Genomic DNA, 16,868 nt, shown 5'->3' on the forward strand with positions numbered 1-16,868 from the left:
TGTGGTTGTTGAATTTGCTGATTAGGGCTGCTTTTAGATCGGCCCAGGTGTTGGGTTGAAGGCTTTGTGATAAAAGTTGTGCTCGTCCGCACAGTTGACCCTCAGTGGCTCCGTACATGATGCTTTGTTGCCGGATGTCTTCTGTTGAGTACAATTCGAAGATGTACTCGATCCTACTTATGAACGAGCTTAGGCGTTCTTGGCATCCGTCGTATGGTGGAATTTGCCTGATTGACTTCAAGGCTTGGTTCAGGTGTATTTCTGTTAGCGGCATGTTGATTTCTTTTTATTTATTTATTTTTTCTAATATTAATTGAGTTTCGTGTGTAGATTCTTTGGCGGATCTCTTTAGTATTAGCGTTACTTTTCCTCTGATCACTGTAGGTTATTACGCACTGTAACTGTCACTACGCCAATTGATCGTCTTAAAAAAAGGGATTCACTTTTAACTGAGATCCTACCGGCTGCGCCAATTAAATATGCGACACTTCAGTTTACGTTTTAAAAAAGGTTTTATTCTTCACTTAAACTTTAGCGTACATTGATTAGTTATTTCCCCGACGATGACTGAGGTCTGAAGTCTTGAACGGAATTAACTTTGGTTGAATTCTCCGACGGTGTCGCGATTGACGTTTGTCTTGAACAGAACTGAGTTGGCTTCTTAGATGCAGACTATTTATATTATGATGCTCGGGTTGGGATTCGGATTTGGATTCGGAGGCGTTGGCTTCGACTTCGGCTTCGGAGATGGAGTACGTGACTCGATCGATATGTGGGAAAGGCGGCTTTTGATGAAAGGCTTCCGCTGCGTATGATCGGTGTTGCATTACTTGGGTGTGGCTGAGAATAGGGCCTCTGATTGGTCAGCTAGGATGGTGTGATTCTTGAGAATCGATTCGTAATTGATCTCTGAAGAGTGGCGTGATTCTGGTGCGGCTGGATTCTAGGGCGGCATCTATTGTTTTATGTTCAACTTCCAGTTTAGGGTGTTTGTTTACATTGCCTGCAATCGGCTGCGCGTGGTCCATTTCGAGCGTGAGATTGTTTATGAGGGTTCGAAGCTGAGGGTGTCGTATTGTTTATAGTATTGTGGGTGCAGGGTAATAGACATAGACAAGGGTATGCGGAGCATGGACTATAGATATGTCACTATATATATTGTTCATGTAGTTATTGGGTATTCGCGCGGTATGTCGACAGGTTGAAGCAGGGGTGAAAACGTAACTAACTAACTCTATGCCTTATGATGCTTTTGCTGCCGTGAGCGCCGAGTGGATCGTGGATTGTGGATCCGAGCGCCCCTCCGAGCGCGCGAGAGCGAGTTGGGACCGGGGCGCACTGAGTTGGCACAGTGCGCGGAAATTGTTTACTGCTGGCCTGAACAGTGTAGTTATCGTGTAGTTAAAAAGGATGAAGAGGATGGATCTACGAGAAGAATTTACAATCGTTAATATATTCCGCCATTTACCTCAAGTAGTTTAACTATTGAAATATAGGGGGCTTAAGTGGGCTAAGTTCGGTTCTTCATCATACGAGACTCAAAAACCTATCAAAGTCAAGTATTTAATAAGCCAGTCAATTGATTAGCCAGTGATTGATTATTCGGATAAAATTATGTGGGCAGGCCTATGTACTATCTAGCTAGTAATATTCCACGGAATATCAAAATCGGGGAATATGTATAATAGAACTTGAATTCGTCAGTATATTTACGGTATATTTTTAAAATGAGACGGTAGATTTTGGTATATTTCTGAGGGTCGGTATATTTTAACGATAATTTCACAGTCACACTGCTGCTTACAGTTATTTGCCGGTAAATTTGTTAGGCTTCTGCCAGTGTTGTAATTTATAACGTTTATAAGCAATGGATTTGAATGATATTTTTGAAGTAGCTGCTCGAGAAAAATGTCGATAAAATGCACGCTAAATTAAACAACTTTAGGCGTCACTTGGATGTTTTGTACACAGATCTTCATCATCGTTGGGTGAACATGGCTAAAGCGGATCGTGAACTTATCGGTCTGCACGATGACATGCTAAGCAGCATGAATAGTTTCAATAAATGTGTAATCAAGTGTAACATGCACATTGATCTAAACAGTCTCGAAACTTTGGTCGCCGACATCGCCGAACCTCTGCAGCGCAATGACTTCGTCACAAACACTAATAAAGATGGGATTGTAGTTAAAAATATCTTGAATGAACGTCCACACCGACTACCGATAATCCAACAAATGGCGGACTCCAAGCATATAATTCCAATTGATCAGTCGGCAGCGGTAGTGCGAGATGTGGAGTCAACACAGTGTCCAGCCAGGCCGGTTTCGGATAGTCTTTCGCTATCAACGCGTTCGAGTTGGTTGAATAAACCGGATGCAAAAGTCCGAAAGCAAAAAGCAAAGCCCATTACGTCCCCACAGCCCACTTCAGCACAGCCACAGGACACGGCCACTGTTTCCGCTAAAACAAAAACCATGCTGCCTGTTTCACCACGTAAACGTATCCTCGAGCCACCGAAATGCGGAAGAACAACATCCAGCAGTAAAATCTATCATCAGATCGTAAAGAACATAGCCGCCTTTCCAGAGGGAAGTTTGATAAAGGCTGAAATGATGCATCTAAACATAGCCGAAAAGTGTTTCTTTGTAGGCATGTGGGGTGCGGAGCCGCTGCAAAAGTTATTCGAGGGGAAATTACTTCTTAAGGAGTTGTACCAGCTTCCCAACTTTGGATTTGTTGAGTAAGTCTGTGCATAGAAAACAATCAAACTCCCAAGAAAAGTCTTGATAAAATTCATGTTTCCCCTTAGGTAGAGACTGTCGCTTGTTTGTACGGTGAGGCTTGTAGCTGCTGTGAGGAGGCCTAGGGTTTTTGGGGTCCGCCGAAAATTATGCCCCGTCAAACGAGAGGCAAGACAAACTCTCTTTAACAGTCGGCAAAGAGGGCCTGGGATCAAAGAGTGGGTCAGAGCCAGGTCAGACTTCCTCGTCGAAAGGAGAGCGAGTTCGAAGTCGAAGTCGGACAAGATAAACGGCTATAAATAGATGGCATTGGACGCCATTGCGGGATTCCAAGCCTGGTCGACAGCATTGGATTTTGTTCTCCAAGTGTCCTCTATAGTGTCAGCCGTAGTTGAATATTCAAAGAAAGAAAAAAGAGAAAAACCATATAAATACAATAACTAGTGAAAAGTAGCCAGGAAGTGAGACGGTGATTAGTGAAACCTCTTCGATACACCCTTTCGACGGGTCACCCGTTTGGGTAAGTTGTGGAATAAAAAAAAAGACAGCCTAGCGAAAGAGTATAAAGGTGTTCTGTGGGTGCAAATTTCCATAGGTCTTAAATTGGAGGAGGCTCGTCTTCCACGACCGCCAGCTGAAATTCGTAGAAATTCGCCGGAGCTTTGGGTCGTCGCCTTGGAGCAGTTCGGCGAGCCAGAGAGGAGAGGCCAACTAGTGCCCGGCAGACGGCAGCCGCGTCGGCTTGTTCATCGCTCCGCGTATGCGTCCATACCCCGTGCGCATGGGAGGAGGCAAAGAAAAAAAAGTGTTCTTCAGTGGCGACAAATAGTGGCAGATCGAGTTAGAAAATTTCTCATAGAAGGCCAGCCCCGCCCAAAATAACAATAACAAAAAAAAAAGAATCAAATATAAGAAACAAATAACGGATCGTAGTCAGATGCTCTAAGCATCAATACCCGAGTTATTTTATTCTCCCTCTCATTTAGGCTTCTTTAGCTCTCTATCCCTATCTATCTCTCTCCACCTAACTTTGCGCTGCGGGCGAGCCCCCACATACCGGTGCCCGATAAGCGCCGCTAATCTGCACATAGGAATGCAAGACTGAGCGCAGAGGAATGTAAGGCGGCGTGAGGGACGGGAAGAAAAGAGACAGGCAATCACCGTTAAAATTAACTCGATCTGCCTGAGCCACTCGGTCGTCATCTCAATTTTTTTGTGTATGCGAATTGTGTGTGTTCTTTTTTTATACTTTTCAGGGGCCCAAATCGGAAGCGCTTCGTCGATGGAGGTTCCTGTAAGTCGTTCAATTGAATAAATAAAATATGTATATGAAAGTTCGAAAAATATATAAAAATATGAAAGTTCGCCACGGGAGCGCACCCAATTAGTGGGTTGAAAAGAGAGGGCATCAGAAAGTCACCTCTTGATTCTTTTCCCTACGCCTCTCGTACATTACACCTTCTCTTTTGGTGGATCGCTATGCCAGCAATTGCTCACATAAAATTTTCTTACATTTCTTTTCTTTTCACTCCTATTCAAATCATCTGTTCTCTCTCATATCTAGCCTAAGCTTCTTATTTATTTACAGTACTTTACGCAAATTATTTAAAATTAAGTCGTAGCCAATACTCGGGAAGGGCAAATGAGAACATTAAATTACTGGGGATCACTAATTTTAGTCATTAGAAATAAATAAACGTTTATAATGTCTGAGTAGAAGAAATAGTGTTTGATCTCCTGCAGCAAGCCCCTGTAGGTCTCGCATAATATAAGGGGTCTTGTAACAAATTATGTGGTATCGGGCACAGCAAGACCAAGGTAGGGTGGGCGAACATCACTCCTCATGAACAGCTGAGGAATTCTTTTCGTTGTCCGTTCACCAGTGCAGTTATTGTCTTTCGTTTTAGGTGTTGTGCTTTCCGTCCGGTTTCATATGGCTTATTGACACGCATTAAATGTAGAATAATAATAGGGTAGGCCTCAGCTTAGGAGCAAATAAACAAGAACACCACACTCGTGGCCGACGAGACAGTAGCCTGAAAATTGACAGCGTGCCGCTTCAAGCTGAGAGGACCATCTCGCCTACATCGTGGTTGCACGTGACATTTATTATTATTTTTGGCGCCCAACGTGGGGCCACACTGTTAGGTGGGAATTATTACAATTTGTACTTAGGGGTGTGGTTCACGAACAATGACCTAAAACAAACCTTCACTTTTAAAATTTTCCTTCCATCGACTGTTCGATGTCTTTATTGAAGACAAAGAAACGCAAATCATTTCCGCTTTCATTCAGTTCTCTTACGGATCTTTGGAACACCGATAGAAAACTAAGCCCCAGGGTATGTTTCCGGGCCACGATTCTAAGGGTTCTGAGTGAGTTTGACTTATTTCTGTACAAATAGCCTGATTGTCGTGATTAATAGGAATACTACTAGAATAGCTTTAAGAAGCTATCTGTTGTCCATGTCATTTCAGTCTGCGCTGTAAGTGCTACTCAACTTTATGCCTGAGGGACCAAGGGAAAACTGAACCGTCTTGGATTCACTGGTGATGCATTTAGCTTAAGTGCACTCCTGACCACGGATCATTTCATTAAGTGCCTCAGTTTGCTTTGTCTTATCTTTGTTTGGCAGTTTGGATCACTGCTTCTATAAGCGCTGTTGGACGCAGGTGCGCAGAATTTAGAATTACCACTGCCCACGGCCTAGGTGTTCTAACTTGCCAGAAAGTATTTTCCTCTTTAGCTGTACTTGGTGAAATAATTCGGACAATTAAGAGAGGCTCTGCAGGGAGCCAGGCTAGCTGGGAGATCAAACCATTCGAATTTTTTTGTATTATTTTTTTATTTGAAACTGTTGAGTTGAAAGTTTTTTGTTTAATTAATATTCAAATTTCATTTCACTTTTAAATTTCCTTATTACATATATATAAGAAAACATACATAACCTTTACGAGTTAAGCAGATAGTTTTTTTAGTAAACACCTATAAGAAGAAAGATGGGCTTGGATCGGTCTGATGATGAAGGGGCAAGCGCCTCAGCAATCTGTTGCAGGCTGTGCAAAGTCACAATGGCCCCGAAGATGTTTATAGAACTCCTTGTCAGCATGAATTCCATAAAACATGCATGCGAACATACCTTAAGACACAAACAACCTGTCCAGTTTGCAATGCGGTTTGTAGTGCCCCAACGGCTGGTCAGCCTCCTCTGGTGCCTGGCAAGACTAGACAGCAGACAAAGTCAGTTCTCGCGGGAGGCAGTAAGCAATCCCAAGCAGGGTCGGAGGGTCAAGCGTCTATTTCAAGTCAAGCGTCTACTTCAAATCAAGCGGCTAATTCAAATCAAGTGTCTAGGGAGATCAGGGCGGCTATTAGGGGTATGCAGAATGAATTACTTATCCACCTGACGGAGAAGATGTCTCAAATGATAAGTACCACTGTAGAAGCTCGTCTAGCTTCTAATGCGCAAATTCCGCAGCCGTCAGTAGGGAGCCTGAATATGAACGCTTCTTTGGATCAATTGCTAGAAATTCCCGAGGGGAACCAGGGCGCAGTTTACACACCTCCACTCCGGACTTCGCTCTCTAGATCAGCAGCATCTGATTTAGCTCAGAGACCTGACAAGGTGGGTCATATAATGAATAATTGGAAGCTTCGCTTTTCGGGAGCCTCAGACTCCATAAGCGTGGATTCATTTATATACCGAGTAGAGGCCCTTACCCATCAAACGTTGGAAGGGAACTTTATGCTGTTGTGCAGCAATGCAAACACTCTGTTTGAAGGGAAAGCATCTGATTTTTATTGGAGGTATCACAAGACAGCTGGCTCAGTGCGGTGGATGGATCTGTGTGAAGCGTTGAGGAAGCAGTTCAGAGATTCCCGGACGGACGTAGACATTAGACAGATGATTCGCGATAGGAAACAAAGAGAAAAAGAGACTTTCGAGGTATTTTTTGACGCAATCCAAAAGCTCACTGACAGGTTAGAGCAGCCTCTTTCTCATAAAACTTTGGTCGAGATCGTTCGCCGAAACTTGCGGCCGGAAATACAACATGAAATCCTGAATCAAAAAATAGACTCAATAGAAGCACTACGGGATATATGTCGGAGGCGAGAATGTTTTATGGAAGAGGTGCGTCGGACTCATGGCTATCAAAAACCTGCTCCATTTCGAAAGCAAATCTCGGAGCTAGTGGACGAAGCCTTGGGAGAGGATGCGGAAGAATTCTCGGAATCGGAGTTTGGGGAGGAGATAGCAGCTTTATCCTTGGTGTGTTGGAATTGTCGAAAAGAAGGGCACCGTTACCACGACTGCGTAGCTAAACGGAAAATATTCTGCTTTGGCTGCGGAGCGCCAAACACGTATAAGCCATCTTGCAAAAAATGTCAAAAAAACACCAAGGAGAACACGGCAGAGTCTCGTCGGCTGACCAGTGTTCCGCAGAGGGGGTCGGCGAAACAGGACTAGATGTAGCAAGTGGCGAAACGCAAGGAGAGCCTTCTCGGGATTTTGGGGAGGCGGAACCACCGATAGTGGGATGGCATATGAAGTTGATAGAGGGTAAGAAGTTAGAACTTCCAGTGGAAATTGTTAAGTCAAGGAGACTAACTAGAAATGCACGTAGGATCAAGGCCCATTTTAATTCTCTCAAATGTATTAATGAGATAAGGAAAAAGGAGGGAGATAAGAGGCCTTATGCCGAAGTCAAGTTACTGGATAGAACCGTAGTAGGATTGCTAGATACCGGCGCCGGAATGAGTTGCGTGGGTGGTCAATTGGCAAAGGAGGTAGTATGCAGTAAGAAACCATTTAAATTGGTGTCGTCCAATGCTTTTACGGCTGATGGAAAGAAGCATCAAATAGTAGGAAAGTTAACAACTAAGATAGAGTACCGTGGGGAGTCTAAAAACATAGAGCTATTCATAATTCCTAATTTAAGTCAAGATTTATATTTAGGTATTGATTTTTGGTCCCTTTTTGAATTATTACCGTCCGAATGGAAGATTTCCGAAATTTGCGAGAGTTCTGATGTTCATACACTTACGTCTGCTCAGGAGGCGGCGTTAAACCAGGTTATTTCCCTATTTCCATCCTTCGCTGTGTCGGGTCTGGGAAGAACAGATATGCTTTGTCATACCATCGATGTGGGGGATGCGAAGCCCGTAAAGCAGAGACATTTCTCAGTCTCACCGGCTGTTGAGAAATTGCTGTACGGGGAAGTTGATAGGATGCTGAGATTAGGGGTGATTGAGGAGTCAGGAAGCGCTTGGTCTTCTCCGGTGGTACTGGTCCAAAAGCCTGGGAAAGCTCGTCTTTGTCTGGACAGTCGAAAAGTAAACGCGGTGACAGAAAAAGATGCGTACCCGTTGCCCCAGATTGATGGCATCTTGAGTAGATTGCCCAAGGCAGAATATGTAACTAGCCTGGACTTGAAAGATGCATTTTGGCAAATACCTTTGGAGGTGGCGTCGAGAGACAAGACTGCGTTCACCATACCAGGGAGGCCGTTGTACCAATACAAGGTCATGCCGTTTGGTTTATGCAACGCCTCACAAACCATGTCCAGACTCATGGATAAGGTAATACCCGCCGCTCTCCGAAATCAAGTTTTTGTCTACTTAGATGACCTGCTGGTCATTTCAGACACATTTCCCTCGCATCTTGAGGTACTGCGTTCGGTGGCAGAACACATTCGTCACGCAGGGCTGACCATAAATATAGAGAAGAGCAGATTCTGTAGGAGATCCGTAAAATATCTAGGTCACGTAATTGGCGAAGGCGGCATTAAAACAGACCCGGAAAAGATTTCCGCCATTACTAAGTTTCCGCTCCCAAGAACTCTCCGAGCCCTAAGGAGCTTCCTTGGAATGGCCGGGTGGTATAGGAAATTTATACATGATTTTGCTTCACTATCCGCCCCTCTAACAGACTTGCTAAAACAAAAAAAAAAATTCGTCATGTCCCAGGATGGAATAGAGGCCTTTGAAAAATTGAAAGAAACGCTGTGCAAGGCGCCAGTTTTAAGAAGTCCTGACTTTGGAAAGCCCTTCTATATACATTGCGACGCGAGCAATACGGGAGTAGGGGGGGTACTAGTCCAAAAGACGGAAGAAGGGGATGAGATGCCGATAGCTTTCGTGTCTAAAAAGCTGAATAAAGCCCAGCGCAATTATACAGTGACCGAGCTAGAGTGCCTGGCGGCCTTAGTGTGCATTAAAAAGTTCAGAGCTTATGTCGAAGGTCATCAATTCACCGTGATAACGGATCATGCCTCACTGAAGTGGTTGATGTCCCAAAATGATCTGCACTCGAGGTTAGCTCGATGGGCACTAAAATTGCAAGGTTTCCGATTTAGCATCGAGCACCGAAGGGGAACCCAGAACATAGTCCCAGATGCATTGTCAAGGGTTCACCAGGATGAGATCGCAGCAATAGACAAGAGTAATGGGCTCCTGGTGGATCTAGATTCTCCTCACTTCAGAGCGGTAGGGTATCTTGAATTGGTGCAGCGGGTAAAGAGCAACCAGGAACGATTGCCAGACGTAAAAGTGGTCGACAACTTAGTTTACCGGAGAGCTGAGCATGCGAATGGCGACTTACTTCATGACTCGTTTGCTTGGAAATTATGGGTGCCTAAGGAATTGATCGGCGAGATCTTAAAACAGTCACATGATGATCCGTTAGCCTCGCATGGGGGTATTCACAAGACCTTGGAGCGCGTCCGTAGGTACTACTTTTGGCCAGGATTGGTTAACGATGTCAAAGCTTATGTGAACAATTGCAGTGAGTGTAAGACCACAAAGGCGCCAAACTTTACCTTGCGGCCACCCATGGGAAAGCCGGCCGAATCACAAAGATTCTTTCAGCGACTATACATTGATTTTCTTGGTCCATATCCTAGGTCACGAAGTGGTCACGTCGCTATTTTTATCGTGTTAGACCATTATTCTAAATTTGTTTTCCTCAAAGCCGTTAAGAAGCTGACAGCTGATGTAATTATCAAATACTTGCGGGAGGATCTCTTTCATACTTTCGGGGTGCCCGAAACCATAGTGTCCGACAATGGATCCCAATTCAGGGCTGAAAAATTCCAAAGCCTTTTAAAAAGCCACCGTATCTCACATACCTTGACAGCGGTACACGCGCCACAGGCAAATGCCTCCGAGAGAGTCAATCGCTCAGTGATTGCCGCCATCAGAGCGTATGTGCGTCCGGATCAAAAAGATTGGGACGAGAATTTAAGCAGCATTTGTTGCGCGCTGAGATCGTCCATCCACTCGGGAGTAGGCGCTACGCCATACTACATGGTGTTTGGTCAGCAGATGATCACTTCTGGTGGCACTTACTCTCTGCTGAGATCACTAGAGATGTTGGAAGACAGGGCGGCAGCTTTTACAAGAGAGGATTCCTTGGAGTTGGTCAGGAAGAAAGCACGTGAAGTAATGGATAAGCAAAATGCACGTAATGAAAAGCAGTATAATCTAAGATCAAGAGAGATAGTATACCAGGTTGGGCAGGAAGTTTATAGAAGGAATTTTAAACAAAGCAACTTCCAAGCTGGATACAACGCTAAGCTTGGGCACGCCTTCGTAAAGGCTAGAGTTCGGAGAAAGCTAGGAAATTCGCTTTATGAGTTGGAAGATTTGCAGGGCCGAAGCATTGGGAAATACCACGGGAAAGATATCCGCCAATAACAGCTACAAGCGGTTCATCCTTGTGAGCCTTCTGCACCCCAAGTCTGATCTTGGCAGGGGGGAGTTGTACGGTGAGGCTTGTAGCTGCTGTGAGGAGGCCTAGGGTTTTTGGGGTCCGCCGAAAATTAGGCACCGTCTAACGAGAGGCAAGACAAACTCTCTTTAACAGTCGGCAAAGAGGGCCTGGGATCAAAGAGTGGGTCAGAGCCAGGTCAGACTTCCTCGTCGAAAGGAGAGCGAGTTCGAAGTCGAAGTCGGACAAGATAAACGGCTATAAATAGATGGCATTGGACGCCATTGCGGGATTCCAAGCCTGGTCGACAGCATTGGATTTTGTTCTCCAAGTGTCCTCTATAGTGTCAGCCGTAGTTGAATATTCAAAGAAAGAAAAAAGAGAAAAACCATATAAATACAATAACTAGTGAAAAGTAGCCAGGAAGTGAGACGGTGATTAGTGAAACCTCTTCGATACACCCTTTCGACGGGTCACCCGTTTGGGTAAGTTGTGGAATAAAAAAAAAGACAGCCTAGCGAAAGAGTATAAAGGTGTTCTGTGGGTGCAAATTTCCATAGGTCTTAAATTGGAGGAGGCTCGTCTTCCACGACCGCCAGCTGAAATTCGTAGAAATTCGCCGGAGCTTTGGGTCGTCGCCTTGGAGCAGTTCGGCGAGCCAGAGAGGAGAGGCCAACTAGTGCCCGGCAGACGGCAGCCGCGTCGGCTTGTTCATCGCTCCGCGTATGCGTCCATACCCCGTGCGCATGGGAGGAGGCAAAGAAAAAAAAGTGTTCTTCAGTGGCGACAAATAGTGGCAGATCGAGTTAGAAAATTTCTCATAGAAGGCCAGCCCCGCCCAAAATAACAATAACAAAAAAAAAAGAATCAAATATAAGAAACAAATAACGGATCGTAGTCAGATGCTCTAAGCATCAATACCCGAGTTATTTTATTCTCCCTCTCATTTAGGCTTCTTTAGCTCTCTATCCCTATCTATCTCTCTCCACCTAACTTTGCGCTGCGGGCGAGCCCCCACATACCGGTGCCCGATAAGCGCCGCTAATCTGCACATAGGAATGCAAGACTGAGCGCAGAGGAATGTAAGGCGGCGTGAGGGACGGGAAGAAAAGAGACAGGCAATCACCGTTAAAATTAACTCGATCTGCCTGAGCCACTCGGTCGTCATCTCAATTTTTTTGTGTATGCGAATTGTGTGTGTTCTTTTTTTATACTTTTCAGGGGCCCAAATCGGAAGCGCTTCGTCGATGGAGGTTCCTGTAAGTCGTTCAATTGAATAAATAAAATATGTATATGAAAGTTCGAAAAATATATAAAAATATGAAAGTTCGCCACGGGAGCGCACCCAATTAGTGGGTTGAAAAGAGAGGGCATCAGAAAGTCACCTCTTGATTCTTTTCCCTACGCCTCTCGTACATTACACCTTCTCTTTTGGTGGATCGCTATGCCAGCAATTGCTCACACAAAATTTTCTTACATTTCTTTTCTTTTCACTCCTATTCAAATCATCTGTTCTCTCTCATATCTAGCCTAAGCTTCTTATTTATTTACAGTACTTTACGCAAATTATTTAAAATTAAGTCGTAGCCAATACTCGGGAAGGGCAAATGAGAACATTAAATTACTGGGGATCACTAATTTTAGTCATTAGAAATAAATAAACGTTTATAATGTCTGAGTAGAAGAAATAGTGTTTGATCTCCTGCAGCAAGCCCCTGTAGGTCTCGCATAATATAAGGGGTCTTGTAACAAATTATGGGGTATCGGGCACAGCAAGACCAAGGTAGGGTGGGCGAACATCACTCCTCATGAACAGCTGAGGAATTCTTGTAGTTGTCCGTTCACCAGTGCAGTTATTGTCTTTCGTTTTAGGTGTTGTGCTTTCCGTCCGGTTTCATATGGCTTATTGACACGCATTAAATGTAGAATAATAATAGGGTAGGCCTCAGCTTAGGAGCAAATAAACAAGAACACCACACTCGTGGCCGACGAGCCAGTAGCCGGAAAATTGACAGCGTGCCGCTTCAAGCTGAGAGGACCATCTCGCCTACATCGTGGTTGCACGTGACATGTTGCATGAGTTCTTTGCACCTCAGGGCGTCACCAAGGACTTGGAGGTGGTAGACGCTCTGCCGGAAACCGAGTTTGATGCGCCATTCCCAAAAAAATTAGGAAGCATTGTGGAAATGCAGTTTCACGGTAGTCTATGCCCAAATTGTGGATGGCTGTTCTCCTCTGGTATGGATCAAGAATGATGTCCTAGGGGCCAAGAGTCAGTTCAAGCAGAAACCGCATATGTTGGACATACTCAACGTGGAGGAAGACGTGGTGCTGGTTTTGGATTCGATTCCTTGGCGACAATGCCGATCTGGCCGAGCAACTGATGAAGCGCGGCTATGCACAGCCCGATGAGGAGGGTCCTAAACCATATGATTCGGATCTTGATCTGTAAACGTATTTCCTTTTCTTGTTATACGAAGTATAACATAGTCATTCATATAGCATTCCAATATTTCTTAATTACATTTTTTAACACCCACAACACAATCGAACACAACGGAGACGGTGCTGGAGTAGTTCGGTTTTTAAGCAAACATTGACTATTGCGGATATGCTTCCTAGCGGAGCCACCTATTTATGCCCTTTTTAGATAACTTTGAATTACGAATCCCTTAGCTTTTTTTTAGTACCACATCCACACCGAATAAACAAAACATATGTATATGTTCAGGGGTATATTCCTCATTTCTCTCACACGTCAAGTCGCTTGATTAATGTTTTTCTTGGGACTCGCCCAATTGCCAAGGAAAGGCACAAAACGCAAAGCAAAGGCCAATGACAAGCAGCCCAAGGCGGATTGTAACTTCTTAGATTATGTTTAAGTGAAACAATATGGAAAACCTTATATGAAGTCCTTGTAACCGGGCAGCAATATAAATGCCAGTCGGCGTGGAAAAGTGTCATGTATTTGACGAATAATTACCGTCAACATTACGTAATTGGTTGAATCAGACGGGAGGGCGTTTTGGCTGGCTTAGGACTTAGCCGAGGTCCCCAACCAAATCGGCTGCCCGTGGTGGGGTTGCCAGGGGTATGCGGATGGGGTTGTGTGACAGGAACCTATAATTACCAGACCAGGCAGGTGGTCGCCAGACCAGGAATCCACCTTTTAGTGCTCCGCTTTCAGACACACCGCGGACGTTGCCGCGAACGGAAGTCCGAGGCGTATTTTTTTTATTTTTTATTTATTTTTTAAATTAACAATTTATCTGTTAATAAAGGTACTTAGTTACTAAAGGCGGAAAAAGAGAAGTTAAAAGTTAGCTAAATTTAAATGATTATAAATATTGCATGCAATTAGTTTAAGAGACAGTTCAGGGGATAGGGTTTGACAGAGGGAGTTATAATTATGGCATAAAACCCTAAAAGGTTCATGATCAGCATAATTAGACCTACATATGGGTAGACGGATAGGCCTAAAAGTACGGGTAGGTCTAGATGGAACGGCCAAGTCAATCTGACCCAAGAGAATTTGGGAGTCAACAGTCCCAAGAAGGAGCTTGTGCACGAACATTACGCCATTGCATATTCTGCGATGGTGCAACGACGGCAGGTCAATAAGATTTAGCCTAGAACGGTAGGGTGGCAAGATTCTACCCGAGTCCCAGTTAAAGTTCCGAAGCGCAAAAATTAAAAATTGCTTTTGCACGGATTCAATAACAGCCTGCTGCTCTTTATACTGCGGGCTCTACACAAAAGAACAATACTCCAATATAGGACGTACTAACGAGATGTACAGTTGTTTCGTAACGTACCGGTCGTCAAACTCCTTGGACCAACGCTTGATGAACGCTAAAACACCCTTAGCTTTATTTACAGTTGCAGCTATATGGGTGTTGAAACACATCTTATGATCAAAAAGGACTCCGAGGTCATTTGAACTCGAAATTCGGCCAAGGACATGATTTCCTAGAACATATGAGACAATATGAGGAGCGCGACGGTAAAATGTCATAAGTTTGCATTTGGAAAGGTTCAGAAAAAGAAGATTAGTTGAACACCACAATAGTAGGTCACTTAGATCAAGTTGAAGGCGTGTGTGCAAATACCAATCAGAGTAAGAAAGACAGATTTTGACATCATCAGCATACATTAGTGTAGTAGAGTATGTTATAACTTGAGGAAGGTCGTTCACAAATAAAACGAGGGGGAACGTTGTGAGTTGCTGCGGACACCGCAACTCTACGGTTATACCCGATACTAAGTCAGTGTGGCTCTCCTCCGGCAGACGCCGCTAATATTAAACGACACGACAAAGAGTGCGTGCGAGAGAGACAGAAAATCAGTCTGAGCGTGACGTTGGGCGCTGCGTAGCCACTGCAAATTGATTTGTTCCTATTGGCTATAAAAATGATCTGATCTGATCCCGATTCAGCAATCTGATAGATATGGTCATTATCTATGATTCTGCGAATGTTTTCTCGAATGTGCAATATTGTGGATGCAACAGATTTTCGTCCTTTGTGTGGGCGGAAAGGGGTGGGGCGAAACTTTGAGATACACGTTTTATAGTAAGATCTAACAGGAGTGCGGATACCAAATTTGGTTACTCTAGCCTTAATAGTCTCTGAGATTTTTGAATATCCCCAGATTTTCGTCCTTTGAGGGGGCGGAAGGGGGTGTGGCGAAATTTTGAAACAAACTCGTCTCGGTCCGATATATTAGGAGTTTGGATACCAAATTTGGTTGCTCTAGCTTTTATAGTCTCTGAGATCTAGGCGCTAATGTTTTACTCTAAGCAAAGCCGCCTATGCTACGTGTGTGTTAGAGAGAGACAGGGCGAGAAAAAATGAAATTGTTTTCTTGATGCTGGCTATAATAATTATACGATCTGGTTCAGATTTTGCACTCTAGAAGATATAGTCATCTTCTACGATTCTGCGTTTTTAGTTTTCTCGTATCGTGGATGCCACAGATTTTCGCCCTTTGTGGTGGCGGAAGTGGGCGGGGCAAAGTTTTGAAATATTCTTGTAGCAGTGACATATCACAGAAGTCTGGATCCAATACATCGTTGCTCTCGCTCTTATAGTCTTTGAGCACTAGGCGCTGAAGGGGACGGACAGACGGACAGACGGACGGACGGACGGACGGACAGACGGACAGACAGACATGGCTCAATCGACTCGGCTATTGATGCTGATCAAGAATATATATACTTTATGGGGTCGGAATCGATTCCTTTTGGACGTTACACACATCCACTTTTACCACAAAATCTAATATACCCCAATACTCATTTTGAGTATCGGGTATAAAAAGTTAAATAATTTTAAAAAGGAGTAAAAGTTATCTATAAAGTTTAAAACTGTCTCAACGAAGTTGTGTAGTTTATGTATTGGAATCGAGATATATATACAGGAATCTAATTAAATGTATTAATAGGTAAAAAACAAATCAAAATTGGAATCCAAATTTTAACATAAATTAATTTTAATTAATTAAATGTGTATGTTTGTAGGTTCAATCGGGCGGATCGAGATTCAATTATCCAACGGCGTGGTGTATGTTCCAGCTTAAACTCCTAGCAGTCGTCACAGAAAGGAAAGGCCGATGGGTTTCGTTGTGTATATATGTATATATATATTGTTCATGTAGTTATTGGGTATTCGCGCGGTATGTCGACAGGTTGAAGCGGGGGTGAAAACGTAACTAACTAACTCTATGCCTTATGATGCTTTTGCTGGATCCGAGCGCCCCTCCGAGCGCGCGAGAGCGAGTTGGGACCGGGGCGCACGGAGTTGGCACAGTGCGCGGAAATTGTTTACTGCTGGCCTGAACATCCTCCCCCCCTTGCAGGATTGCAAAGTATAATGGGGTGGCCTATAGCTGGGCGTAAGCACCGGACCCGATTCATCCAAAAAAAAAACGCTCTGGACTTGACAAGGACGTCGACTCAGTGTCGCTCCACGGTCGGATAGGCGTGAGGATGCGCAAAACGGGGGTTGCTCTTGAGGAATCTGTGGATGGCGCCGTGGGTCCTACGACGGGGCGGCTCGCGGGGAGACGAGTGTGTCGTTCGTCGTGAGCCGATGTAGATGGCGACGGTACAGTCGCGGCTGAGCGGGCTGGACGACGAGGGCGGCGTTTGGCATGGTTCGATTTAGATGGCGACGATGCTCCCGAGGCTGAGCGGGCTGGACGACGAGACGTGGGTACGTGGAGTAGCGTGTGGTTGTTCTTGCCGGAGTGTTGGTGAGCCAGGCAGTTCCCGCAATACTGGTTGATAAGGACAGCTCGGAGTCTCTCTTTGGGGCTCAGGAGAAGAAATTGGTGGTAGGTCCGTAGCGGATGGACTCCTTGGCAGATTCGGCAACGGTAGGAGCCAATTTCCCGAGCACGTCGGTTCTCCCTGGTGC

General features: G+C 44.6%; 1 protein-coding gene across 3 annotated transcripts; it reads left to right on the forward strand.

Annotated features, from left to right (window-relative positions):
- Positions 1-1,853: 1,853 nt before the first annotated feature.
- On the forward strand, positions 1,854-3,676 carry LOC117190486. 3 transcript variants are annotated; one of them, XR_004473705.1, is made up of 3 exons: positions 1,854-2,743; positions 2,813-3,264; positions 3,313-3,676. XR_004473705.1 is itself a non-coding variant. In XM_033395553.1 (2 exons), the coding sequence occupies exons 1-2, from the start codon at positions 1,920-1,922 to the stop codon at positions 2,814-2,816; spliced, it is 828 nt and encodes a 275-aa protein (XP_033251444.1). In that variant the 5' UTR covers positions 1,854-1,919; the 3' UTR covers positions 2,817-3,676. The 3 variants fall into 3 exon arrangements, 1 of the variants encoding a protein (XP_033251444.1); XR_004473704.1 differs by having other exon boundaries at positions 3,340-3,676; XM_033395553.1 differs by having other exon boundaries at positions 2,813-3,676.
- The last annotated feature ends 13,192 nt before the right edge of the window (positions 3,677-16,868 follow it).

This window comes from Drosophila miranda, assembly GCF_003369915.1.
Source record: "Drosophila miranda strain MSH22 chromosome Y unlocalized genomic scaffold, D.miranda_PacBio2.1 Contig_Y1_pilon, whole genome shotgun sequence".
Taxonomy (NCBI): domain Eukaryota; kingdom Metazoa; phylum Arthropoda; class Insecta; order Diptera; family Drosophilidae; genus Drosophila; species Drosophila miranda.